The 27,145-nt window shown below is 39.8% G+C and overlaps 1 protein-coding gene across 1 annotated transcript; it reads left to right on the top strand.

Annotated features, from left to right (window-relative positions):
* Positions 1-4,205: 4,205 nt before the first annotated feature.
* LOC117300857 (zygotic DNA replication licensing factor mcm3-like) lies at positions 4,206-27,037 on the top strand. Its single transcript, XM_033784706.1, has 19 exons — positions 4,206-4,356; positions 5,399-5,511; positions 7,026-7,234; positions 8,242-8,372; positions 9,655-9,813; positions 10,132-10,211; positions 11,163-11,402; positions 12,626-12,682; positions 13,723-13,894; positions 14,949-15,083; positions 15,537-15,626; positions 17,047-17,131; positions 17,721-17,844; positions 18,738-18,888; positions 20,470-20,610; positions 21,784-21,869; positions 22,943-23,052; positions 24,617-24,686; positions 25,341-27,037. The coding sequence occupies exons 1-19, from the start codon at positions 4,288-4,290 to the stop codon at positions 25,537-25,539; spliced, it is 2,421 nt and encodes an 806-aa protein (XP_033640597.1). The 5' UTR covers positions 4,206-4,287; the 3' UTR covers positions 25,540-27,037.
* The last annotated feature ends 108 nt before the right edge of the window (positions 27,038-27,145 follow it).

Here is a 27,145-nt window from a genome sequence, read left to right as displayed (position 1 = left end):
AAGTTTTGAGAAGAGACTTGAATTTTGCGGTACAAACACAAGATCGAAGATTAAGTGGTAGAGAGTTCCAGATGCGTGGCGCGGCTGAAGAAAAAGACCTGTCACCCCATGAGTGTCGAGACTTGGGTTCAATGAGGAGAAGCATGGAACTTGATCGAAGATTCCTTGATGGAGTGTAAACTTGAAGCAGTTCAGAAATATAGTGGGGAGCCTTGCCATTTAGAGCTTTGTGGACAATGAGCATCAGCTTGAAGATGATTCGTTGAGAGATAGGGAGCCAGTGTAGTTGTTTCAGAATGGGGGTGATAGAACAGGATTTTCTAGACAGTGTCACAATGCGGGCAGCAGTATTTTGGAGCCGTTGAAGTCGGGAAATCTGGTTGTTAGGTAGACTGTATAGAAGAGCATTGCCGTTGTCAAGACGAGAAGTAACAAATGCGTGAATGACCTTTTCAGTGGCACTTTTATCCAAGTACTTGCGAATCTTACCTATATTCCTGATGTGATATGATGATAAACGAACAATATTGTTGATGTGTGGCTGAAGTGTCATCGATGAATCAAAAATAACCCCCAAGTTCCGAGCTTTTAGCGAGGGAGCTATCCGAGCATCACCGATGGAGATGTATGGCACTGAAACCTTAGTTAACTGTTGACGTGACCCAAATAAAAGGAACTCTGTCTTATCATCATTTAACTTCAGGAAGTTTTGTTGTGTCCAACGTCGAATCTCTTGGATGCATTTCTCAAGTCTTGCGATAGATGCATTGGCGTTTTCTTGAGAAGATTTAAACGTGATGTATAGCTGAGTGTCGTCTGCGTACACATGGTAATTCAGATTAAATTTGAGGATGATGTCACGAATCGGTAAAGTGTACAGCGTAAACCACTGCGGGCCGAGTACCGACCCCTGTGGCACAGAGTAGTTCAAAACAACAGGGTCGGATATCGCAGTGCCAATACATACATGCTGAGTTCTATTGTGGAGATACGATTTGCACCATGCTAGGGCTGTGTCCTCTATGCCAAGGTGATTCTGGAGCCGAGAGAGAAGGATATTATGATCAACAGTGTCAAAAGCAGCACTCAGGTCTAGCAGGACTAGTGCTGTAAGGTTACCATTGTCCATAGAAGAGAGAATATCGTTGCTCACACGGACTAGTGCAGCCTCGGTCCCATGGAAAGGCTTGTATGCTGACTGGAACACGTCGGACAGGTTGAAAGTATGAATGTGATCAGAAATACGTGATGACACTACTCGTTCGATGACTTTTCCAAGATATTTTAAGTTTGCAACCGGTCTGTAGTTTTTAAATATCTCCTTGTCCAGGTTTGGTTTCTTGATGAGCGGCCTGATGTAGGAAACTTTAAGGCTATCGGGGAAACAACCGGAACTGAGAGATTCGTTTACAAGCTTAGTGATGTAGGGTACAAATATATCAATGTTTTGCTTTATCATGGATGTTGATACTGGATCCAGCTCACAGGATTTTGAAGGAGATTTCATAATAACCCTTTGAATCTCAGCAACAGTGGCAGGCTCAAACACAGATAGTCTACACTCTGGTTGAAGATGTGGCAATGTCTGCGGCACGTTGTAAGGGACTGATGAAAATGATGAGCGGATGTCTGAAATCTTGGTGACAAAGAATTTCTGGAACTCGTTTGCTAAGTCCTGGTTATTGTAGGTGGATGGAAGGACAGGGGTTTTGGGTTTGAGCAACAACTTACCAATTATCTTGAAGAGCTTCTTTTAATCTCCTGAGGATTCTTGTACTTGAGATGAATAATGGATGATCTTTGCCTGGTTGATCAAATTCCTAACTACTTTACATTGGTTGCGATATTCTTGTCGTTGTGTTGCCAATTTGCCATTTTTCCGCCACTTCCGCTCCAGTTGACGACAGATCTTTCTCGCTGTACGAATATCATCATTGAACCAGGAGACTTCAGTTCGGACCTTGACTGATCTCGTTTTCCAAGGTGCGTATTTATCCAAGATGTCACTGACTGTACTCTCATAATATTGGCTGACATAGGAATCCAAGCAGTCATGATCAACTTCTAGATTTGCTAAATGAGTGCCTATGTCGTGGAACACTTCGGGAGAATTCACATGTTTCCATTGTCGGCTCTTTATAGTGACGGTTGGGACTTTGGGCTTGCACAGACTCAAGTTACACATGACTGCATAATGGTCAGATAATCCAGGTAGAATAATAAAGTTTGAGGCAATTGGTGGGGAGATATCACGAGTTATGACAAGATCCAAGCAATGACCGAGACGATGAGTTGGCTCCTTGATATGCTGGGTAAGACCAAAAGCTTGAAGTAGATGCTTAAACTGGTTTGCATTGGTGTTGTGGACGTCATCAACATGAATGTTAAAGTCGCCGGTGATAATGATTTCCGATGGATGAAGCAGATATTCCAAAATCAAATTCTCAAACTCCCTTAGAAAACTTGAGAAAGTCACATGTTGGCCGTTTGAATCCCTTTCAGGTCTGTATACAATGACAAGTCGAACAGATTTAGAGTTTCCGGAAACTTCAGCATGAAGAGATTCAAAAGTTGTGTACTGAACGTCATTACTTTTCACAGAGACAGATAAAGTAGATCTGTACAGTATTGCAACTCCTCCACCAGTCTTGTGAGGTCTTGGGATGTGATGAAAGTAGTAGCCAGCAGGCGTATAAAACAACAACCCTGTGAAAATTTGAGCTCAATATTATTGGTCGTCAAAGTTGCGAGATAATGAAAGAAAAAGCACCCTTGTCACACGAAGTTTTGTGCTTTTAGATGCTTGATTTCGATACCTCAAATTCTAAATCTGAGGTCTCGAAATCAAATTCGTGGAAAATTACTTCTTTCTCGAAAACTACTCTACTTCAGAGGGAGCCGTTTCTCATAACAGTTCATACTGCCAACCTCTCCCCATTACTCGTTACCATGTCCGGTGTTATGCTAATAATTATTTTGAGTAATTACCAATAGTGTCCACTGCCTTTAAACACACTGGATACTATTGGTAGTTGTCAAAGACCAGTCTTCTCACTTGGTGTATCTCAACAAAAGCATAAAATATTAAACCTGTGAAAATTTTAGCTCAAATTGGTCGTCGAAGTTGCAAGATAGAAAAAACACCCTTGCCACACGATGCTATGTGCGCCTTTAGATGGTTGATTTCGAGACCTCAAAATTCTAAATCTGAGGTCTCAAAAACAAATTCGTAGAAAATTACTTCTTTCTCTCGAAAACTATGTCACTTCAGTGGTTGCCGTTCCTCACAATGTTTTATACTATCAACAGCTCCCAATACTCGTTACCAAGTAATTATGCTATAATAATTATTTTGAGCAGTTATCGTTTTGTTCAATTTGTTCCTCTTGTGTGTTTGATATATAGGCCTATGTATTGTCAATGTAAACGAATGTAAACATCGAACTTCTTAGCTTCTTTTAGATTGCTCTGATGAGATGAATTATGCTGAAGGTGTTTGTTCAATCTCAGCGTGATCGGAGACAAACACAAGCTTTCAAAGCGCTCATATTGCTCCAAGATTATTTCTGAAGAGCTATATAACTCGAATCCCAGCACTCGGGAGACGAACAATTTTCAAACCGCTCCTTGATCTGAAATAATGGGCAATTCATAGGCCTACAAGCTGATTGTCAACTCTGTGTGTCTTCACCTTTTTTGTTTAATAAGAACGTTTTGGGGTCATTCTTCATAGATTTTGAGGAGATTTGATAAGTATTTAGGTTTTTTTAAGTTGGTACTATTTTGGCTGTGGAATGGGAAAGGGGCCTCGTCGCTCGTGGAAACTATTGGTTTTTTTTACCAGGGTTAGCCAAAAATAATTCCAAACGGCTGACATGCCAAAAATTTAAAAGAAATCAGAAGTTTAGCTATCTGAAAATGGTATACCTTATTGGTTTTTAAGTTGCAGAGAGACTTTAAAATAGATTTTGAGAACTTTTGAACAATTAATTATTATTCAGCATTCTTATGGCGGGGGTTTTAGAGTGAGTGCGGATGTGACAGCGTCCTCTATTGGCAATAGTTACCAATGATAACACATCAGCGTCCCGAACCAAGACTAGAGTATTGATGCGCTATGTGTATGCGCACCGCAACACCTTCACTCACGTGTCTGATTCCGCGCGAATTTAGGACTGCTCTCCGTGTGTAAGAAATTTGCCGCGAAATATTTACAAAGCCTTCAAGCAGACGGGCCAAATTCACCCACCAATTTTTTTGAGATTTTTTTCAGGAAAAACAGAAAACATGGACACAGATATTGACCAGCAACTGAGGGACTACCAAAGAGAGTATCTGGATTTCTTTGATGACAATGTAAGCACATTTTTTAAAGTATTAAGTACCTTCCCTATTTTGTTGTCGTCTGTAAAATAAAAGTGTTGGGTATTTAAACATGGCGACAACGCATGCAGTGACGGCGCTTTGTGTTTATTTTCATTCCATGTCATTGTCAGCTTGCTGGTAAAATAAAAAACAGTGTCAAAATGCAAATGGTGCCAGGATTTGGAAATCTTATCTTTTCTCTATTTTATTTTTATTTCACAATGAATGAAAAAGTGGTGGCAGGATTCCTTTTTTAAAGTTTTAATGTAGGCCCTATCAAATAGAAATAGTTATCTACATTTGTGTAACAGTAACTTGTCCTTTCAAATTGAGTCGGTTCGAGTTGAGACAAATATGACAATCCTCGGGATTGTCCATGATCCAGATTCAATACTCACCATGCTCACAATCACATGACTTAAATAGGGTCATTGTTTGGTTTTTGTCACTGTAAAACCCAGTTCATACTTCCTGCGAATGCAAATGCAAAGGTAATTTTGACGTCACAGGACTGTTTTCCCTGCGAATGTTTTGCAGTCAACTGTTGTGATTATTTGTTGCGAATGTGTGACGTTAAAATTCATATTGCATTCGCATTCGCAGGAAGTATGAACCGGCTTAATGCAGTCACTTTGCGAAAGTTTCAGTACAATAAACTGTCGCTGTATTTTCATAAGAATGTTGAATCCATTCATAAAGGTGGCGGCTGTTGCCAACCACATCTCTGGCCGCAGCAATCGCGAACTGATTTGAGTAGGGTATGATGAGAAGAATTGTTCAGTGAATTAATCGTTAAAACTTTTACATTTTGCAAAAATTGATGAATTCTCCCCCTCAATCAGAATCCATAAATAATAACCTGCACGTGGAGTGTACCATTGATAACTTGACCAGAACTTGACCAACAATGGCTGACTAAAGCCAGTTCCCCACTCTGTTATTGCATTATTATAATATCAATAATCTATGTACACTAATGACACTTTTAAAGACTTATAAACTTGAGATTAAAAGATGTTTTTGTTTTGTGCAGGCCGATCAGGGTGTCTACAATCAAAAAGTGAGAGATATGATCACCAAAAATCGCACACGTCTGATTGTCAACATCAATGATCTACGCAGAAAAGCACCAAAAAGAGCACTAAGGTTTGTGAAAGCCCAAAACGTTTGTTGGCATACACATTGTTTGTATATAGCCCTTACCCCTGAACAGCAGGCTCACTTTGCTCACATGGTTGTATGGGGGTGAACCCAATCCCAAGGCTGATGCAGTTGTGTGTTTTGGGTTGGGGGAGGGAGGGGGGGGGGTTTGAAGTAAACCCTAGGTTTGGATGGTGAGTAGGTGAAAAATGGTGGTCAAACATCTGTGTATAGACGGGGTTTTCCCTCATTTTCCTTTTAAGGACCCTGTTGGATGTGATTTAGGAAACAATTTATCAGCAGCCAATATACAGCTAAGCACATGGATACACAACAATATGTTGTTCTTGTTTATTGACTGAAATGTTCAGCCAATTGGCTTGCTTTGTACATTGGGAAAACTATCTTAAGGCTGCAGTATAAAGGGTGTTGTTAAACAGCAGTTGGACAAAGTGTCTTGGCCGAGTGGATAAGAGCACCGTACTCAAGCTCTGGTGAATTTCTGTTCAGCAGAGTGTGAGTTCGAGAGCCTTGACACTTGTGTCCTTAAGCCATTGGTCCGGTGTGTTGTGTAACATACTACAATAACCCAGTCGATTCAATCGTAAAGAGAATGGGGTTCGCCCCGGTGTTCCTGGCTAGATTGGTAGCATATATTGCGCCACAGTACCTTGTCAACCATTACATGGTGCTGTAAAGGAATAGGTCCCATACTTACATGTAGCTTCATATACCTTGCAGGAAATGATTAGATACGTCCCTAGGGGTGTGATAAAGTGCTGTTTTTAAGAACCTAGCACACAGGTTGGTTTCGGGAATACGACTGGCGTGGCCAGGGCTTGCATGGTGCTGGTGCATGCCCCTTTCACGTCTGACTGGTTTTATTGCTGCTTACTCATCACGTGGTGCAATCGCACATGATAACATTATTAAGGGAATCAATGTGTGGTGAAGAGGTTTTGAACTAGTGGTTTAATCCCAACGAGGCCTGGTTCTTGATAATTTACCGAGACAAAGTCGAGGTTAGTTATAAAGAACCAGGCCTCGGCGGGTTTTAACCACTAGTTGAAAACAGATTCAACACACTTTGATTCCCATTCATAAATACCTTTTCGGTCAAAAACATCATCACTTGTTGGTCAAAAAGTAAAATAAATGCAAAAATTATAATTGTTAAATGATTTCTTTCAACACAACACCCTCCAGCTATCAAATGGTAGAGCTTTCCGCTGCCCTCGCGTAAACAACTCCTTACAAGGGAATGCTGTGGGCGTCGCGCGTATCGTGTGATGTGGCACAACTATTTCAGCCGTTGCTCTCGACCAATAGGAATGAAGAAACTGTCTTATAAGAACAGGTGCAAGGTCGCGTGTCACGTCCATGAATTAACACTTTTTAACGGTCATTAACAAAAGGTTTATGACCACCCACGTGATGCGCTCTCCACCAATAGGAGTAGAGAAACTGTCTGGGGTATTTATGAATGTATTATTAATGTATTTAATTTGATTTATGAGCAGACTGTTAACCAGTGCCCATGAGGAGCTACTAGCTTGCCAGCAAGCCTTGAAGGAATTCGTCATCTCAGCAGATACAGTCTATGGAAAGGAACAGGAGGAATTCTTTGTTGGCTTTGAGGGCAGCTTTGGATCTAAGCACCTGACTCCACGGTCATTGTCTGCTCGACACATTGGCAATTTAGTGTGTGTCGAGGGCATCGTCACAAAATGTAAGTTAAAATCAAATTATGATATGAATTTCAATGTAGCAATAGATGCTTCTTGGGGTTGTTCAAATAAATGCAACTTTGACACTTGTTGCGATGACGGGACTGAGTGACAAGAAGAGGGGCCTATTTCCCTCGGCCTTCGGCCTTGGGAAATGGGTCCTCTTCGGGTCAGTCAAAGTCCCTCGGGGGAAAGACGTACACTAGTTACCTCATTGCCAGTCAATGTGTATAATAGTAAAGTGGTCAATGTTTAAACCTGATTTATTCTTTAGGGTGTCATGGCTTGGTGGTTAAGAGCATTGATTTAAAGTTCTGGTGGTTAAGTCATTAGAGTGTTGGTTCAAATCCCGGTCGGGACACTTGCATCCTTGAGCAATTTACTTGACTATAATTGCTTCTCTTCACCCAGGGGTATGAATGGGTACTTGTGAGGGTAGAGGTTGATATTTCGATGGCAAGCCATCGGAGCCCTACAGTTGCCCAGGTTGTATACTCCCCAGGGGGCTGAGAAAGATTAAAGGAATAATGATGGCCCAATGACCAGGGCACTAATGTAAAGCTAATGTAAAGCGCATGCAGATGATTATTGTGAAATAAAAAGAACTTGTTATTATTAAAGACACTGGACACTATTGGTAATTGTCAAAGACCAGCCTTCACAGTTGGTGTATCTCAACATATGCATAAAATAACAAACCTGTGAAAATTTGAGCTCAATCGGTCCACGAAGTTGCGAGATATTAATGAAAGAAAAACACCCTTGTCACACAAAGTTGTGTGTGTTAAGATGCTTGATTTCGAGACCTCAAACTCTAAATCTGAGGTCTCGAAATCAAACTCGTGGAAAATTACTTCTTTCTCGAAGCTACGTCACTTCACATTACTCATTACCAAGAAAGGTTTTATGCTAATAATTATTTTGAGTAATTACCAATTGTCTGCTGCCCTTAATAATAATAGTAATCAACTTTATATAGCGCTTATTATTATGATTGTTCTTTAAATAGGTTCCCTGGTGAGACCGAAGGTTGTTCGAAGTGTTCACTACTGCCCAGCAACTAAGAAGTCAATGGAGCGGAAATACACTGATCTCACATCACTTGATGCATTCCCTAGTAGTTCAGTCTACCCAACAAAGGTAACATCATCATTTACGTTTGCATTTTTACCCTGCAAATGCGAATTTGATATGAATTTGACGTCACAACTCTGTTTTTGCTGAGATATTCGCAAGAGAGTTGAGTACAACTCAACCCGTGTGAATTATTCGTCGCGAATTTGTGACATCAACATTCGTATCGTATTCATAGGAAATATGAACCGGGCTTAATACTGATGTGTATTAATCCTGTAGAGATCATTCATTCATGCATATTCTCCATATGCGCGGACATTGCTAATCTTGTTATCTGCACCGCTATTTTCAGGTAATTTGTCAAGAAAGTTTATAAGAAACAGAAAAACATGGTTTTGTTTTTGAGTTGTAGATTCTATGTTTTCATAGGCAACATTGGAACAAGTGTCAATTCAGTCCCGAACCTTTTCTTTGACTTTCTTGTTTGAGCAAAACGTGGTCACTAGCTGCTTGCAGCCGCTATGGTCTCTTAAGGGTTAAGCACTGTACACTTTCCTAGTTCAGTGAGAAAATCCACACGCTAATCACTCGAGTGGGATTCAGACCCACCAAAGCCCTGTTCGCATGAGACTTAACTTGGGTAAACTAACCGAGCAAATGGGTAACTTACAGACTTACAGGAAGTTTCCCTCACAGGTAACTTACCCGACCTGAATGGGTAGTTTAACCGACCCACGGGTGCCCGGTTAAACTGACCAGGTTAGGTTAACCAAGCCGAAAAGTCCAATGCGAACGCGATCAGGGTAAAAGCCGTCCCGGTAAAAAAGCCACATCTGTTGCCCCGATCTACCTGCCGCGCCACATGATCGTGTGATGACCCGAAGTACAAATGCATTGTTTACACGAACGGAAGCTCTGTTGCAATAATTGCATTCTCACTGTCATGCACCCCGGTCAAAGGTCACTGCGATAGCGCCCTCTTGTGTTTGTCTAAAGTTAGTCGGTATGTATTTTACCGATTGTGTCGGTTAGGTTACCCATGTCATTAATCCAAGTGCGGACGCTGGTAAGATTCCCCTTTTGGAATGTTAACCACTTTCTCGGTAAAACATTAGTCCAATCCGAACATGGCTTAAGATTGCAACAATCTTTGCATTGCTAGAGAGATGTCTTGCCACTAAACTGTCAACAAACTGTACCTGGCAAGTAGATTCACACATGGTGTTACCGCAAACCAAATATATATTGATACCTCACCATGCAATGCCTCAAATCCTATACTTGTAATAAATGTTGTGTAATCTATGTTGTCTTGTTCTGTTTGATTTAACGTTGATGCCATCAGGATGACCAGGACAATCCTCTTGAGACTGAGTATGGTCTGTCCACCTACAAGGACCATCAGACATTGACCATTCAAGAGATGCCCGAGAAAGCTCCAGCTGGTCAACTCCCTAGATCTGTAGACATCATCACAGACAATGATCTGGTTGACATTTGCAAGGTACCTATAATAATAATAATAATAATAATAATAATAATAATAATCATAGATTTTTATTTAGCACTTTATCACAGCCCGGAGGGCGTATTAAATGGCTTCTGAGATCAAATTCAAATATTTTAGTGGAAAATTACTTCTTTCTGAAAAACTACCTACCTTCAGAGGGGGCCGTTTCTCACAATGTTTTATACAATCAACAGCTCCCATTGCTCGTTACCAAGTAAGCTTTTATGCTAACAATTATTTTGAGTAATTACCAATAGTGTCCAGGCCTTTAAACCTTTTTGAAAATGTTCATTTATTTGTACCCTTCCAAAGCCTGGTGATAGAGTGCAGATCATTGGAACGCTTCGATGTCTGCCAAGCAAGAAGGGGAGTTATACAAGTGGCACATTCAGGTAATAATTACCCACAATATACTCTCACGCTCTATTACCCCTTTCACACATAGCAGCCACTCTCTACTACCATGGAAAAGTGGCCCAGAGAATGGCCAATCGCGGGCCAATCGGGGGATGATCTCCATGGGCATGGTTTGGTCGGAGCGGGAGCTCGTAGGTTGTGAAGCTTTATTTTCTTAGCATAGCAGGGTCGTAGCCAACAATAAGCAGGGTAGTCACAGTGGGATCGCCATTATTGAACAAGCAGCCTCGTGAGATCTCTTTGGTCGCAATAAAAAACGCAGCCCCGTCGGCAACCCTTCCGAAGTAGAAACAACTGCTTGGTCGGCATTGGTCTTGTAAACATGACGGCAGCGAGTCAGCAACACTTTTGACGTAGAAGCAGTTCAGTTGTGTGGAGTCTTTAATTTGTCAAATTGCTTGATTTTGACAGTGATTGTGTCCCAACATTATAATTTTTGTAGATCGGGGGATCGGCGTTGCCTTCGTAAGGTTTTAGAGCTGTGTGAACGGGTTATAACCAAGTGTGTAGTCTAATAAGGTTGCTCTGCTTGGCCCCACGCCCATCCATAAAAATCAAGCAATATATGGTTTGGGGGTATTGGGATGCAGATTGAACTTGGTGTATCTCAACATATGCATAAAATAACATTTCTGTAAAAATTTAACTCAATTGGTCATCGAAGTTGAGAGATAATAATAGAAAAGAAAACATTCTTGATTTCGGGACCTCAAAATCTAATTCCGAGGTCTCAAAATCAAATTCGTGGAAAAATTACTTCTTTCTCAAAAACTATGTTACTTCGGAGGGAGCCATTTCTCACAACGTTTTATACTATCAACAGCTCTCCATCGCTCATTATCAAGTAAGTTTTTGTGCTAAAAATTATTTTGAGTAATTACCAATAGTGTCCAGTGCCTTTAAACATTAACTTGTTTTTCCAACAGAACCATCATGTTGGCCAACAATATCTCCCTCCTGAGTAAAGAGATCCAGCCATCGTTTTCTGCTGATGATGTGGTCAAGATAAGAGGGTTTGGCCGCAACAAGAAACAAGATGTGTTTGAGATACTGTCGCATTCTCTGGCACCCTCTATTCATGGTCATGAGTACATCAAGAAAGCTGTGCTATGCATGCTGCTGGGAGGTGTGGAAAAGGTTCTTGAGAATGGCACCAGACTAAGAGGGTAAGAATATATTCTAACTTGACTTAAATTAACTTAATTGCATTTATAAAGCGCATTAACACTGTTTCAAAACGCTGTACAGTAAAAACACCCCATTAAAATGCAGGATAAAAACATCAGCAGAAATAGTAATGGATCGGTCTATTAGGTGAGGTTAAGGTTTTGTTTGGGGTTTTACCAGGGCAAAATTTAGAATGTATTTTTTGCACTGACCGTATGCGGAGCGTGACGCATTGACACTCACAATACGCAGAGTGCAATATAAAAACTGGGAGTATGTTATGGCTTATTATCACACTCCGGTTCGAGCATCTGATTGGAAGATTACCGCGTACTGGAAAATACAATTAGTTCTGTGCCAAGTTGTATTATTTTACACTACCAGAACAGTTATATGGTTTCAAACAAATTGTAGTTAACTCGTCGGGGGTCGATTTCAAAAAGAGTTAGGACCAGTCCTAACTTAGGACTAGGAGATATAAAAAAAAACGCATGGCAAGTCCTAAGTTAGGACGAGTAACTCATCCTAACTTGAGATAAGACTAGTCCTAACTCTTTGTGAAATCCACCCCAGGAAATACAGTTATTACCAAGACTAGTTCTAAAGACATAAATGTGGTTGTTGTGTTGAAGCAAACCGGAGGGCCCCTGTTGGATATGGGACGCAGAAGCGCTATATTTTCCGTATTCCACTCGCGCTTGTGTGATAACATTCGTTTAGCTTCCCTGGGTCGACCCCGCAGTGCTCACTCGGGTGAGCCCCTGACAAGAGCTATTCGAACGATCACACTCGCCCTCTCGTGGTGACAGCATGCACCTCGGGTCACCCCCAAGTGACCCACTCCACAAGCAGGGCACTGGGGGCTGACCCGGGTGAGCCCCGTCAAAGCTATTCGAACGTACAGGGGGCAGGCCAGGGTCGACGCAGGGAAGCTAAACGAACGCACCCATTATAACAAACTGTAGATGCAGTCGCCCATTTTATTAATGGATGGCCTGCTAATCTATCAGACAGAAGAATTGTTTGGTGTACAGGGAGCTGAGATGGTTTAAGGAATGATTTCAGGCCCAGTGACCAGGGGTAATCATGTTGGAAGCGCTTTGAGAAGCCCTCGGGTGTGAAAAGCGCTATAATATAAAAACTGGTCATTATTATTATTAATAAATCTGGATTTGTAAATTTCATTCCCTGAATAATTTGATATTGTATTTCTTGTTTGCAGTGACATCAACGTGTTGCTTATCGGTGATCCATCTACAGCCAAATCACAAATGCTCAGGTAAGTGTGGACAATTTTATATCATCTGGGCAAAATAGCTGATGCACTGTCTTGAAAGCCAAGTGTCAAGTTAACTTTAAAACTATGAAGGAATTACAGCATGAAATTGCTGTACACCTAGAAGCCTTTGTAATGCATCACAGATACAGTTCAAAATCAAATTTGGGCCCCTTAAACAGACCCCGAGCCCCACGCTGCATAGGCTTTCTACTCGAGTGTGTTTAAGCCAATCACATCCCCCTGCTGTTCATGCAGGAATTCGCTGCTTATAGTTTCAAATGTATCTGATTAAAGATGCTATGTCAGATTTTTTGCCCCAAACATTAAAAAATAGATTTTTTGAGTGAATGGTATTTCAAAGAGTATCACCCGCTCTAACGAAAAAAAGTTAAACTTTTACTTTTAATGGTCGGGAACCATGACAAAAATTTAAAACGTTTCTGATAAAACACTTAAGAATTTGTCACGTGATATATTGTCGGGATCCCGACAAAAACTAATTTTGAGCACTTTATTTCACTGCTCCTAATAATTGGCGGACTTTTTCGAGCAATGGCTCAAATGAAAGCTTGTAACTTTCTCGACCCCATCAAAATACCTATTGAATTTTAAATCAAAATTTTGGGGTCAAATCGGCCAAAAATCTGACATAGCATCTTTAAATACAAGGTTAAAACACCTAGTCTGTACATCTTAAAATCTACCAGTGAGTGAGTTGCTAACAATAATAATAACAACCAGTTTGTATATAGCGCTTTTCACACACAAAGGGCTTCTCAAAGCGCTTCCAACATTATTACCCCTGGTCACTGGGCCTTAAATCATTCCTTAAACCATCTCAACTCCCTGGGGAGTATACAGCCTGTACGCAATGTATGCACTACTCGGCTAAACCAATCACAAGAACCATCTCTGCCCTCACAGGTACCCATTTACCCATGGGTGGAGAGAAGCAATTATAGTTGAGTGTCTGACAAGTGTTCGTCCTGAAATGGTGTTTTGTAATGTTTGAATATGACGTTTTGTTGTCGCCTTGTTAGGTATGTACTTCACACTGCTCCACGTGCAATCACAACCACAGGCCGTGGATCATCTGGTGTTGGTCTGACTGCAGCGGTTACCACTGATCAGGAAACCGGTGAACGTCGGTTAGAAGCTGGTGCTATGGTGCTAGCAGATAGAGGAGTTGTTTGTATAGACGAATTTGATAAGGTGCCTAAATATGTTTTGGTTTATTATTTTATTATTTTTATGTAATGTGAGAAGAATTTTAGGTGGGAAACATCAAATCCTTTGGACTAAAATTTTAATATTTTTGATCAATTCGTACGCAATTTATCGCAATATATATGGAAAGGTTTGTGGTAACACCATTTAATAACTATCTCTAAATGAGTTGGGGTGGTTCTGAAAAGAACCGTTGGTTTCAACTCAACTTTTTCCAGAAGACGATCAGAGCATACTGATTGAAACGTTGAGCTGAAACCAACAGTTATTTTCAGAACCACCCCGACTCAAGTAGAGATTATTATTACATGGTGTTACCGCAAACCTTTCTATATCGTATTTCCACCATTACATGAACAACATGTATGTTTCTAGTTTTTTTATTTCCTGACCGTCAAAGTTGACCCCAACAATCATCAAATTTGTATCCTTTTTATTTCCCAATCCAAATTTACAAGGTTATGATTCCAAAACCAACATGTTGTGTACTCATTAATGTGATTAACCCTCACACTGCAAATTCATGAATTTATGCAAATGAGGCTAACTTATTCTTTTTTCATTTATAAAAATCATTTCATATCAGTTAGAGAGAATTTCAAGGCAATGGACACTATTGGTAATTTCGCAAAATAATTAATAGCATATAAACTTACTTGGTAACAAGCAATGGAGAGCTGTTGATAGTATAAAACATTGTGAGAAACGGCTCCCTCTGAGGTAACATAGTTTTGGGGAAAGAAGTATTTTCTCACTCAAATAATAAAAGACTTCAGCTGATGCCTTTTATTATGCATCTGAAAGCACACAAAGTAATGCAACCAGGTTGTTTTTTTTCTTTCATTATTTACTTGCATCGTTGACCAATTGAGCCCAAATTTTCACAGATTTGTTATTTTATGCATATGTTGGTATACACCAAGTGAGAAGACTAGTCTTTGACAACTACCAAAGGTGTCCAGTGTCTTTAAGAAACTACATCAGGAAACTGTTGGTCTGAAAGTTTGTATTAATTCAATCAATTGCTATTTTCTGGTAGATGAGTGATCAGGATCGGACTGCTATCCATGAGGTAATGGAACAGGGACGGGTTACCATTGCAAAAGCTGGTATCCATGCTAAGCTGAATGCTCGCTGTAGTGTACTGGCAGCTGCCAACCCCGTGTATGGAAGGGTATGTCATATATCATATCTGATTGAACAAGTATATATCTTTGTAGAATGAGATATAAAGAAGTGCCCCTATATGATGGTGAAGTATCAATATATTTGGAAACACCATGTGTGTATCTACTTGCCAGGTAGAGTTTGTTCCTCAGAGAACTGTCTTTATTCTACTTATGCAGAGTAGATTTATTGGATTGTTATGTACTAAATTTCTGTTGTTTTTATATTTTTTATTATTTTATAAAGCAAATGCAGCGGCATCTCTAAATTTATCATTCTTGTTGCTTCTTTTTTCTTTGTTTTTTGAGGGGAGGGGAGGGTAATGTCGTTTCATATTACTGCTTCACCATGTATGATGGTAGATATGTCATAGAAAACTTTAACAATTTGTAAAACACTGCTTATCACCAAAGTTATACCTTTTTCATTGGATCTCTCTTGATTGCGTTTTTTTGTTTAGTATGATGAGTACAAAACTCCAATGGAGAACATCGGACTTCAGGATTCTTTACTCTCGCGTTTTGATCTCATCTTTATCGTCCTTGATACGGTAAGAAAGATTGTCAATTTGTTTGTCTGTATCTGGCTGTAAGCATGTTGCTTACGGTAAGAAAGATTGTCAATTTGTTTGTCTGTATCCGGCTGTAAGCATGTTGCTTACGGTAAGAAAGATTGTCAATTTGTTTGTCTGTATCTGGCTGTAAGCATGTTGCTTATGGTAAGAAAGATTGTCAATTTGTTTGTCTGTATCTGGCTGTAAGCATGTTGCTTACGGTAAGAAAGATTGTCAATTTGTTTGTCTGTATCTGGCTGTAAGCATGTTGCTTACGGTAAGAAAGATTGTCAATTTGTTTGTCTGTATCTGGCTGTAAGCATGTTGCTTACGGTAAGAAAGATTGTCAATTTGTTTGTCTGTATCTGGCTGTAAGCAAGATTGTCAATTTGTTTGTCTGTATCTGGCTGTAAGCATGTTGCTTACGGTAAGAAAGATTGTCAATTTGTTTGTCTGTATCTGGCTGTAAGCAAGATTGTCAATTTGTTTGTCTGTATCTGGCTGTAAGCATGTTGCTTACGGTAAGAAAGATTGTCAATTTGTTTGTCTGTATCTGGCTGTAAGCAAGATTGTCAATTTGTTTGTCTGTATCTGGCTGTAAGCATGTTGCTTACGGTAAGAAAGATTGTCAATTTGTTTGTCTGTATCTGGCTGTAAGCAAGATTGTCAATTTGTTTGTCTGTATCTGGCTGTAAGCATGTTGCTTACGGTAAGAAAGATTGTCAATTTGTTTGTCTGTATCTGGCTGTAAGCATGTTGCTTACGGTAAGAAAGATTGTCAATTTGTTTGTCTGTATCTGGCTGTAAGCATGTTGCTTACGGTAAGAAAGATTGTCAATTTGTTTGTCTGTATCTGGCTGTAAGCATGTTGCTTACGGTAAGAAAGATTGTCAATTTGTTTGTCTGTATCTGGCTGTTGCTTTGACATCATTTTTTCTTTTCTTCTGTAATGGTTTTGCTCTTGTTTTTCCTTGCCTTATTGTCTTCTCACTTTGATATTATTTATTGAACTCTGTATTGTGATTGTAATGGCCTACATGTAGGCGTTGTTTTACATGTTTTTATTTTACCTAGAGTTTGTTTTACATGTCTTTTTTGGTTCAGAATAAAGACACAAACTATATTGACCCCTTGCACGCACGTCACACGCGGCGACTGTCGTACGCTCACTATTCTTGTTGGCAGTTATGTTTACGTGTGAATGCTGCGTCGTCTAAAAATGCCTCTTACCTAACTTCACTGAATAACGCACAGAGACATAGCCCACCAGTATGGCGCATCCATAGATTATTCTACATGTATATGACGTCAGGTGAATTGGGTCAATAGCAAGCCAGTTTGATCAAACTTGTAAATGTATTTTGACTCACGATTAGACTACATGAATAATGAAGTAAGAAATGTGCAATGTTTACAGATGGATCCAGACCATGACCGCAAGATTTCAGATCACGTTCTGCGAATGCATCGCTACCGTACTCCAGGAGAGCAAGATGGTGATGGTAAGCCAGCAAACACCATCAAGCCCTGTTCACACTGTATCTCTTATCCCTAGGGAATACAACCCCTGGGAGGCCCCAGGACTTGTTTTACCCCCACCGGTACCCCGGCACACTTTCACACTGTATCCCTTTTCCACAGGGTTCCGGTTGCACATTTCAAGAATACCCCAGGGTTTTACTACTTACCCCTACTCCAGAGCAGGGGTGGCTATTCCCCGGGGTATGCCCATTTGCTGGGGCAGACCAGGGGTAAAGCGATCATAGTGTGAATCCGTTTTTCCCAGGGGTAACCCAGGGGAATAGAGTAGTGTGAAAAGGCTTCATATTCATTTACCAAATACAGTTTATAGCAAGAAGACGTGGATAACTTCTTTGACAAAACACATATGTTTTTTTTATTGAGTTTCAGTTTTTAATCTGCGACCCAACAAATTGATTCTTTGCACAAGTACAAGTTAATTGATTAGTACCTGGTCAAACCTTATTTACACAGATGTTGCTTTGAAATTGATTGTACAGTTTTTCTATATATTTCAATGTTTTAATTTGTGTGTGTGTATATTGATGTTGAATATTGTTTGTTTTGCAGCATTGCCGCTTGGTAGCTCAGTTGACTTCCTAGCAACACGGGACCCTCTTATAGAAGAGAAGGATGATGTAAAACTGGCCATATATGATAAACATGATAACCTTCTCCATGGCAACAGAAAAAGGTACATACTTAGTTTCAAAGTGTCCTGAAAGAAATATTACCTTTAGCCCCTTTGTGGCATGTCATGGCCTAGCGGTTAAGAGCACTGGATTCAAACTCTGGTTTTTCTGGTCAACAGAGTGTGGGTTTGAGTCCCGGTCATGACACCTGTTTTCTTTTAAGACACTGGACACTATTGGTAATTGTTAAAGACCAATCTTCTCACTTGGTGTATCTCAACATATGCATAGAATGACAAACCTGTGGGCATTTGAGCTCATTTGGTTGTCGAAGTTGCGAGATAATAATGAAAGAAAGAACACCCTTGTCACTAGAAGTTGTGTGCTTTCAGATGCTTGATTTCGAGACCTCAAATTCTAATTCTGAGGTCTCAAAATTAAGTTCCTGGAAAATTACTTCTCGAAAACTACGTTACTTCAGAGGGAGTCGTTTCTCACACTGTTTTATACCATCAACCTCCTCCCCATTACTCGTTACCAAGTAAGGTTTTATGGTAACAATTATTTTGAGTAATTATCACTGCCTTTTACTTAAGTTAACCATGATGTTTCATCCTTTGGATGGGACGTAAAGCCGTCCTGTGTATTGTGTAACGCTCGTAAAAGAACCCAGTGCGCTTATCAAAAAGAGAAAGGGTGCGCCCCAGTGTTCCTGGTTCGATTGGCAGCATATTGCGCCACAGCACCTTGAAACCATTACATGGTGCTATGTAAAAGGAGTAGGTCTCATAATTCAAACGAAGTCCCTCATACCTTGCAGGAAAATAATGTATGTTAAAGCGCCTTGAGCATCACTGAGTGATGGATATGCGCGCTTTATACGAAGCCACTATTATTGTTTACAATAGATTTACACCTGATTTTATAAGTAGACCCTTTTAAACATTTTTCACAGAGAGAAGTTTGTGAGCATGGAGTTTATGCGTAAATACATCCACATTGCCAAGATGATTAAGCCTGTCTTAACGAGGGAGGCAGCTGACTGTATTGCTGATGAGTATTCTAAACTACGCAGTCAGGAGCAAGCAGCTAATAATGTAGCAAGGGTAAGTTTAGTTGCTGCAGTCTAGAAATGAATAATATTAATTATGGTTTTTACCCGTGCACCGATGTGTGTAAAGCACTGTATACTCAGAAACAAAATCACTGACAAAATCACAGACATATTACTCGGGTGGGATTGGAAGCCACCAGCTTTGCAATTCTAGAGCAGTGTCGTACCAACTAGACCACCGAGATTGCCCAGCAGCTAGAGGCAGTTCGAATCCTATGTTTTGGCAGCGGTAATAGATGTTAAATTTGCATCAGGGATAAAGATTATTAATTTTGGTTTTTACCAATACACCAAAGTTTTTTGTTTGGTGCAGTCTAGGAAGAGGCATATTTCACAGGACTCTGGGAAAATACCGAGTGTACAGTGCTAACACACATCTGTGTATGGGTAAAAAACCAAAATTAATATTCTTTATCCCCGATGCAAATTTAACATCTATTATAAATATAAATAAATAGTAAACTTGCGGGTACAACCATGTGTAAATCTTTTTCATGGGAGTGTTGACTCTGAAAAGAGCCGATGTGGTCTCGACGTTTGGAGCGGTATACTCTGCTCGTCTTCAGGAGAAACATGGTTGTACCCGCAAGTTTACTACTTATTAATAGGTTCTTCCTATTTATCCACACCATGCAAAGCTGCAAAGCTTCAAACAGTACTTGCTGTAGTCTGTTTGATTTACTGTGAATTGCGCATTCTTTAAAAAGGTTTGGAGCTCGTTTGAGCTTCTCAATTTTTGTTTTGTGCACTCCTTTTTGTGTCAATTAATTTATGGCTTTTCAATTTTTTAGAGTCTCTTATTTATATTAAAGTTTGTCAGTAGTGAGAGCAGGAGTTTTGAGCTGGGTAGGAGGGAGGGGGAAGTTTCCCCCTTGCTTTTAATACAAAATTAGCAGGACTGATACTTCATGGAGGCAACAGAAGCGATTGCCTCCATGCCCCCGGTCATTACCTTGGTGCCCTTGAAATGCTTCAGTAGAAATTTGCAATTTCCTCATAGGGCGCCCTTTACCAAGGCGAAAATGCCTTGGTGTCCTGGCCCTTTCAAAAACAAACCATACAGGCCTGAATGAGCATAGGACGAGTACAGCATTTCCCCAATCCCATAACCACATCCCATCCCTGCTAGATACACCACTGGAGTCCTACCGCACCCTAACCGGATGAGTTTTATTGTGCGTCATGGTCTAGTGGATAAGAGCACCGGATTCAAAGCTCTGATGTTTCTGATCAGCAGAGTGTGAGTTCGAATCATGTTCATGACACTTGTGTCCTTTAGCAAGCATTTAACCATGATTGCTTCGTAAAGTTGGGAGGTAATGCTTTCTGCTCTCGACCAGCCCAGCTTCTGATTGATGGTACCCAAGCCTACATCTGTATGGACTGTAGAGGGGGTAACCCTGTTTCAGCCCAGGTGAAACAGTAGGTGGCAACTGGCCTGAAAAAATAGTTGATTTGTAGCCCACACCTTGAAGTGGCCTTCAGGCCTTCATGTGTCTGGCGACTTGCATAAAAAAAAAAAAAAATAGGAGGTTTAATAATTTCGTTTTATTTTGTGACCGTTGTTTGACAGACTCAGCCCGTTACTGCTCGATCCTTGGAGACTTTGATTCGTTTAGCGACGGCTCATGCCAAGGCACGCCTGTGTAAGACAGTGGAACTACAAGATGCAGCAGCAGCAATTGAGCTTATACAGTTTGCCATCTTTAAGAAGGTACAAATTCATTTATCCCCAAGGACAATAGACCCTTCCCATGAAATATGTTGATTGCACAGGAACATTTGGATTGGCAAAATGAGGGAACATCGCGCTGTTATGTACACAGCTACTGGCTGCGTGACACAGACGCGATTGTGCGTCTGCTTAGTGCACAACTCTATGGCGTTTGCCAACCAATAGGGTCTGTACGCATGTGTGAATGTTATTAGCATATTTCATGGGAAGGGTCCATTAGCTTGGTTGACAACCTGGACCCAGTTTCATAGCGCTGCTTATTGGCCCATTTTGTGTTTATTGTGAGATTTCCATTTCATAGCGCTACTAATTGTAAGCACAGGAAAAGGCATGCTAACCTTCAGGTGCTTACAGACGTCACAATGCAAATCCATGCTGAGCGCGCAAGATGGCCGCCTTATTTTCCACTGAAGTCAAGTAAGTCTCTAGCAATGATGATTCCTCATAAAGCTGGACATTGGCCATTTAGGCTGAGTGACTAGAACTGCCCAATTGCAAGGGTTTTTCACTTTTAAAACATTCCTGCACAAGATCTTGCTGCATATTGTCTCAAGCTAACCTTTTCATCAGTGCAAAGACAAATACATCCGCCAACTATCATTTAACAGATTGACTTTCTCTACATTGTGGGGTAAAGGTACATGTCAATTTTACTGCTCTACATTGTAGGGTAAAGGTACATGTCAATTTTACTGCTTTTTATCGTAATTTTGATTTTGATAAATAAAAATAATAATAATGAAAATTTATAAGGCGCCAGTATCCGCCATGACTGACGCTCATGGCGCACTAACAAAAGAAAAGAAAAGGAAAGAAAATAAAGAACATTTGTATGTGTTGCTTCTCAAAAATGAATAGTACATGTAAATGTTGCCTCCGACATACCATATGTTGTTCCCCTACATTTTAACCCTTACATTTAAATGAGCTCTTCTGTATTGTATTTAACATTCCTTTCCAGATGAGGTTAAATGGTCACATTTTTGATAGATCCAAGATGATTTTAGTCGCCATAACTTGGACAATTCTGCCGAATTCATAAAAAGTCAAGTTAGGAAAACTGTTGTTAATTTTAAGAAAGCTGTATTTTGTTTGTATAAAGGGAAGTTTCTTTTTATTTATTTGTGTTGAATGTTTTGTTTGTCTTTGAAGGTCCTTGAGAAAGAGAAGAAGAAAAGAAAGAGTGACAATGATGAAGAAATAGAGGAGGATGAGGGGCAGGAAGCAATCAACAAAACGTGAGTAACTTGGGGGGTTTATTCTCATGCTTACAACCAGGGCTCATTTAAGCACAACAAAAGTATGCTTACCAGTATAGGATTAAAAGGTTAAAGGATTTGGGTACTTTTTCAAAATGTCCATAGATTCACATTAAACTTACAGGGTTTGAAGATAATGATAGTGGAAAGCTTCCCTTCAAATACTACTTACTGAGGTGCTGTAGTTTTTGAGAAATGAGTAAAACAATGTCATGAAAATACGTTTGTAAATGATTAAAATAGTTTTGGTCTCATGAGACCAAAATTATTTTCATGAGATTGTTTTACTCATTTCCCAAAAACTACACCACCTTAGCACGTGATATTTTCAGGGAAGCTTTCTACTATCATTATCTTCACTGTGTAAGTTGAGTGTAAATCTGTGGACATTGTGTTTTTTGTCCTAAAAAAGTACATACACCCTTTAAGGTTTTTAAGGTTGAGGTTTCCTGCTCAGCTTTGCCTTGCATCAAAATCTTAAGCACTATTTGCCTCAAAATTGTATAATTTTTCTTGCGAACTAACATGATCAGCCATTTTGACTTTACAAATTGGAGTGCCGTTTTAGTTCACAACGTATAAGAAACCCATGCAATTTTGAGGTACATTTGTGTGGATCATTATATTCTACTTTTAAAACATCTTTCTAACCATGCATTTTATAACAAACGGTTTTCAAACGCTTTTCATAGACCAAGTGCCTGATCCAATGCAACATGTCCATTTAAATGATATGACAGGAATGAGTTTGTTCAGACTTTTGGCTGAATTCAGACTTTTTATGTTTGCCTGGTGAAGAAAGTCAGACAATATTTTTTTCCACAAATAAAGAAATCCTGCTCATTGATCTACCTCTGTAGTGCTTTGGATACTGTTTCTAAAAGCTCCTTGGAATCTATAACCCCAGGGGTTACCAAAAGGTGGAGATGCCATCATTTCAACATACCTTTGAATTTGTATCCAAGTTTCAGACTTTTTCGTTATTAATGACTCTCACCCCTGATATGAATAACAGCAGTCATGAACATGAATCTGTGGTGTTGACTTTACAGAAAGAAGAAGAGAAGTAAGAAGCAGAAAGGTGATCAACCCAAGCAGGGAGAAGAAGGATTTGATCCGTATGACTTTGATAGCTATGAAGAGGATGAGGACGACACGGAAGGTAATTACAAACTCAATGGTTGAAGTATTGTTTGAAGCAGTAGTAGTAGTAGGTTGTCTGTCGTAATCGATGATGACGTCTTTGTGCATTCAGTGTGTTCGCATGTGACTATACAGTCCAATTCGAGAGCGGCACAGACACCCACAGTTGGGGCATGGATATTGTCCAGGCACAGCTGCAGCTGCAGCCTTTCTCCTCGGGCGGTGATCAGGCCAGCTCTCCTCTGCTCCTCGAAGCTGACAAGGGCCTGGCGCGTGAGGGTGCGCCAATTTGTGCGATCTTGAGCACACTGTTCCAACTCATTGGGAGGGATACCAGCATGTGTGATTTTGTCTTTCACGCTGTCCTTGTACCTCTTGCGAGGTCTTCCTCTTTTTCTCCTAGCATTTTGTGGATAAATAGGAAGAAACTATAAATAAGTAGTAAACTTAACGTATACAACCATGTGTAAATCTATTATAGGCCTGATACTTTACGGAGGCAACGAAGGCGATTGCCTCTGTGTTCCCTGGTCATTGCCTTGGTGCCCTTGAAATGCTCCAGTACAAATTTGCAATTTCATCATAGGGAGCCCTTTACCAAGAAGAAAATGCCTTGGTGCTTTTGCCCTTTCAAAAACAAATTACAGCCCTGCTATTATGTGGGAGTGTTGGCTCTGAGAAGAGCCAGTGTGGTCTCAACGTTTTGAATAGAATACTATGTTAACACGTAGTGTGAAGCGGTTTGTAAGACAATATAGTATGTTATCAAGTATTGTGAAGCGGTTTGTAAGACAATATAGTATGTTATCAAGTATTGTGAAGCGGTTTGTAAGACAATATAGTATGTTATCAAGTATTGTGAAGCGGTTTGTAAGACAATATAGTATGTTATCAAGTATTGTGAAGCGGTTTGTAAGACAATATAGTATGTTATCAAGTATTGTGGAGTGGTTTGTAAGACAATATAGTATGTTATCAAGTATTGTGGAGTGGTTTGTAAGACAATATAGTATGTTATCAAGTATTGTGGAGTGGTTTGTAAGACAATATAGTATGTTATCAAGTATTGTGGAGTGGTTTGTAAGACAATATAGTCGGAAAGAGATTTACACATGGTTTTACCTGCAAGTGTACTATTTATATTTAGTTTCTTCCTACCAATAGGTCAAGATAGTCAGTTCAGGTGCATTTGTTGTTTATTGAACTTAGCCAAATATGAAAACCCATTTGTACTCGGAGCATTCTCTATGTAATAGATTCGTAGTCAAAGCGCCTTTGAACATACTTGTGGATACAGGGGTCGATGTCACAAAGAGTTAGGACTAGTCTTAACTTTGGACTAGTCCTAGGAGATATAAAAAACGTATTGCAAGCCCTTATTTAACTCAAGATAAGACTAGTCTTAACTCTTTGTGAAATCCACAGCTGGCGCTATAGAAATTATTTTGATTGCTTCATTGATTGATTGATTGATTGATTGAACATCAGACTCCATGTACTGTGATGGATTGTAGTGGTTGTACTGTGCATGTAATGGTTAGCTGCGAGGTTTTTAAGACCAGCTTTGTCTGCTTAATTTTCAGTTACATTGAAGTCTCCAGGTGGCGCCCAAGTAGCAGCCGAGAGTAAACCAGTGGAGTTAACCCCAGACAGGTGAGAATTAGGCCAGCTCTGAACACGCTGATCCCTCCACTCCCCTCAATGCTAACAACTGGAGTTTCATAAACAGGGCCCAATTTCATTGAGTTGCTTAGCAGTAAGCAAATTTTCATGCTTACTGTAGCAGACAAATTTGCGAAGGTGTAAGCGTATTTCACAGATTAGCAAGAATACTAGGCGGCCATTTTGTACATTTACTATGGATTTGTATTGTGACATTCATTTTCGTGCAGTATGTGAGTAAGCATCGAAAGGTAAGCATGCCTTTTCGTGTGCTTAGGGCTAACGTCAAAGGGCTGTTTTTGCAGCGAATGTTTCGCAGGAGTTAAACACAGTTCAACTGTTCAAATTTGCGACATCAATTCAATTCAAAAATACATTTATTTTATACTCTCATAAAAGAATAACGACATTTAATTGTATTACAGATTTAGTAAACATGATTAAATAAATTGAGTATGGGGCGCCGTTTTGGTAAGCATGAGCTGGTAAAAAACATCAAAATTCGCATTGCTTTCGTTGGAAGTATGAAGCAGGCTTTACTGGACGCTCTTAAGAATGAAGCAATTCATCTTCTTCATATTCAAATAAATGACACTCTCCTTGTGCAGTTATTTCAAAGATGTACTTTTGTTTTGATACCTTCAGACTGAAGCAATTCCGTGCCACCATTGCCAAGTTGTTTGCGTCTCAGGCAGAGTCTATACCCCTAGCTGAGATCAAGAAGGCCCTCGCTAAGGACTACCCAGAGGAGTTGTTCCCGCAGGCAGAGTTAGCTGCTGCCATCAACGCTATGCAGGATGCCAACCAGATTATGTTCTCATCGGGAATGGTCTATCTTATCTAATTCAAAAGAATCACCCAATGAATAAAATCTCTTTCAATCCCGAAGTAAACTGAAGGAACATTTTTAGCACCCGTTTTAGACAGGTGCACCAGAGTCGAGCCAAACCAAATAGATTAGAAGCGACTCTAGGTCAAGCCAAATACATTTTGCTTTCAGACAGGTGACTTAACATAACATTCAAATTGGTTTAGCTCATAACAAGATCAACGTCTGAAACCAAGGGGCTCCAGTGTTCTGAACGACTGCAACATAAATTCTTTCGACTTCTAGCATGTCCAGTCGCTGTTTCAGATGTCAAACTTTTCATGTACTAAATTCAGTATTTGGTTCGGTGCGACTCTGGAGCGCCTGTCTGAAACGGATGTAAGTACCACACTACATTTTAAAGTGCTTGATGGGAGGTAGTATACCATTCATCTTATATACCGCCCTCTATTGACAAGTTACAGTGTATAATGACACTCGTGTACTAAACGTTATTTGGACTGAAAGTAACCCAAAGTGTTCTTAAACAAGTCATGTAGTCATTGTCTTTTTCCTTTGAGTCTCAATCTAATGAGCCCATAACAGTGCTGGTCAAATCAACCAGTGTTCTTGCTATAAAAGTGTTGTTTTAAGCTGAGTCCAAGTTCAAATCTTTGTTGCAGTTTCATCCTGAGACAAGATAGTTAACTTTGCTCGTCTTGATTGAATGTAAATACTGTAGATAATTAATTAGATTTCCTGGAAATCCTAAGCACAGAGAGATTGTACTGAGAGTATAGGGTTGTGCATTAGCCATTTTGAGATAGGGTGGACACAATACTATAACACTGAGGTTTGGGCAAATCTGTCTGTACACTGGAACCAAAGAGTGAACTCCTATTGTGGCCACCTTGTCTCAAAAAGGCTATAGCCGGTTCATACTACCTGCGAATGCGATACGAATGTTGACGTCACAAATTCACAACAAATAACTTTGAGTTGGGCTCAACTCAAATTGCAAATATCACAGCGAAAACAGAGTTGTGACGTATAATTCGCAGGAAGTATGAACCGGGCTTTTTACATTAATTTTCTAGCGAATTTTGTGACTTGCATTTTTTAAATGGAATCAATTCTGAAGATTTCAACCCAAATTGAGAATCGGAATTATAGTGCAGAATACCAGAGATTATTTGTAATAATAATAATAATAATAATAATGAACAGGCTGGTACTGACTGTATTCTCGTCACTTTATGGATTAAATATAGAAGCTACACATATATATTTGATGGTCAAAAGCCCATAGTGTGGCATGCCTTTAGTGTTTTCGGCATACACAGTAAAATATGTATTACAAATTGTAGGGAATTATAAAAAATGTATTTTCAAGTTTTAGGGAGTGAAGATAATGCACTTTCTGGACCAGTAAAAGGGGACATCATATCCATTGAAAAGGTTCCTTAAAGGCAGTGGACACTATTGGTAATTACTCAAAATAATTATTAGCATAAAATCTTATTTGGTATAACGGGTAATGGGGAGCTGTTGATAGTATAAAACATTGTGAGGAACGGCTCCCTTTGAAGTAATGTGGTTTTCGAGAAAGAAGTAATTTTCCACTAAAATATTTGGCAAAGGA

Source organism: Asterias rubens, chromosome 16, assembly GCF_902459465.1.
Source record: "Asterias rubens chromosome 16, eAstRub1.3, whole genome shotgun sequence".
NCBI classification, from domain to species: Eukaryota; Metazoa; Echinodermata; class Asteroidea; order Forcipulatida; family Asteriidae; genus Asterias; species Asterias rubens.
This window is presented reverse-complemented; position numbering and strand designations above follow the sequence as displayed.

Excerpts from the sequence above, each read along its gene's own strand:
- LOC117300857 (XM_033784706.1), top strand. The coding sequence starts at position 4,288 with ATGGACACAGATATTGACCAGCAACTGAGGGACTACCAAAGAGAGTAT. Across the intron at positions 9,814-10,131 it reads ATCTGGTTGACATTTGCAAG|CCTGGTGATAGAGTGCAGAT; the intron begins GTACCTATAATA and ends ACCCTTCCAAAG. Across the intron at positions 17,132-17,720 it reads AGGAGAGCAAGATGGTGATG|CATTGCCGCTTGGTAGCTCA; the intron begins GTAAGCCAGCAA and ends TTTGTTTTGCAG.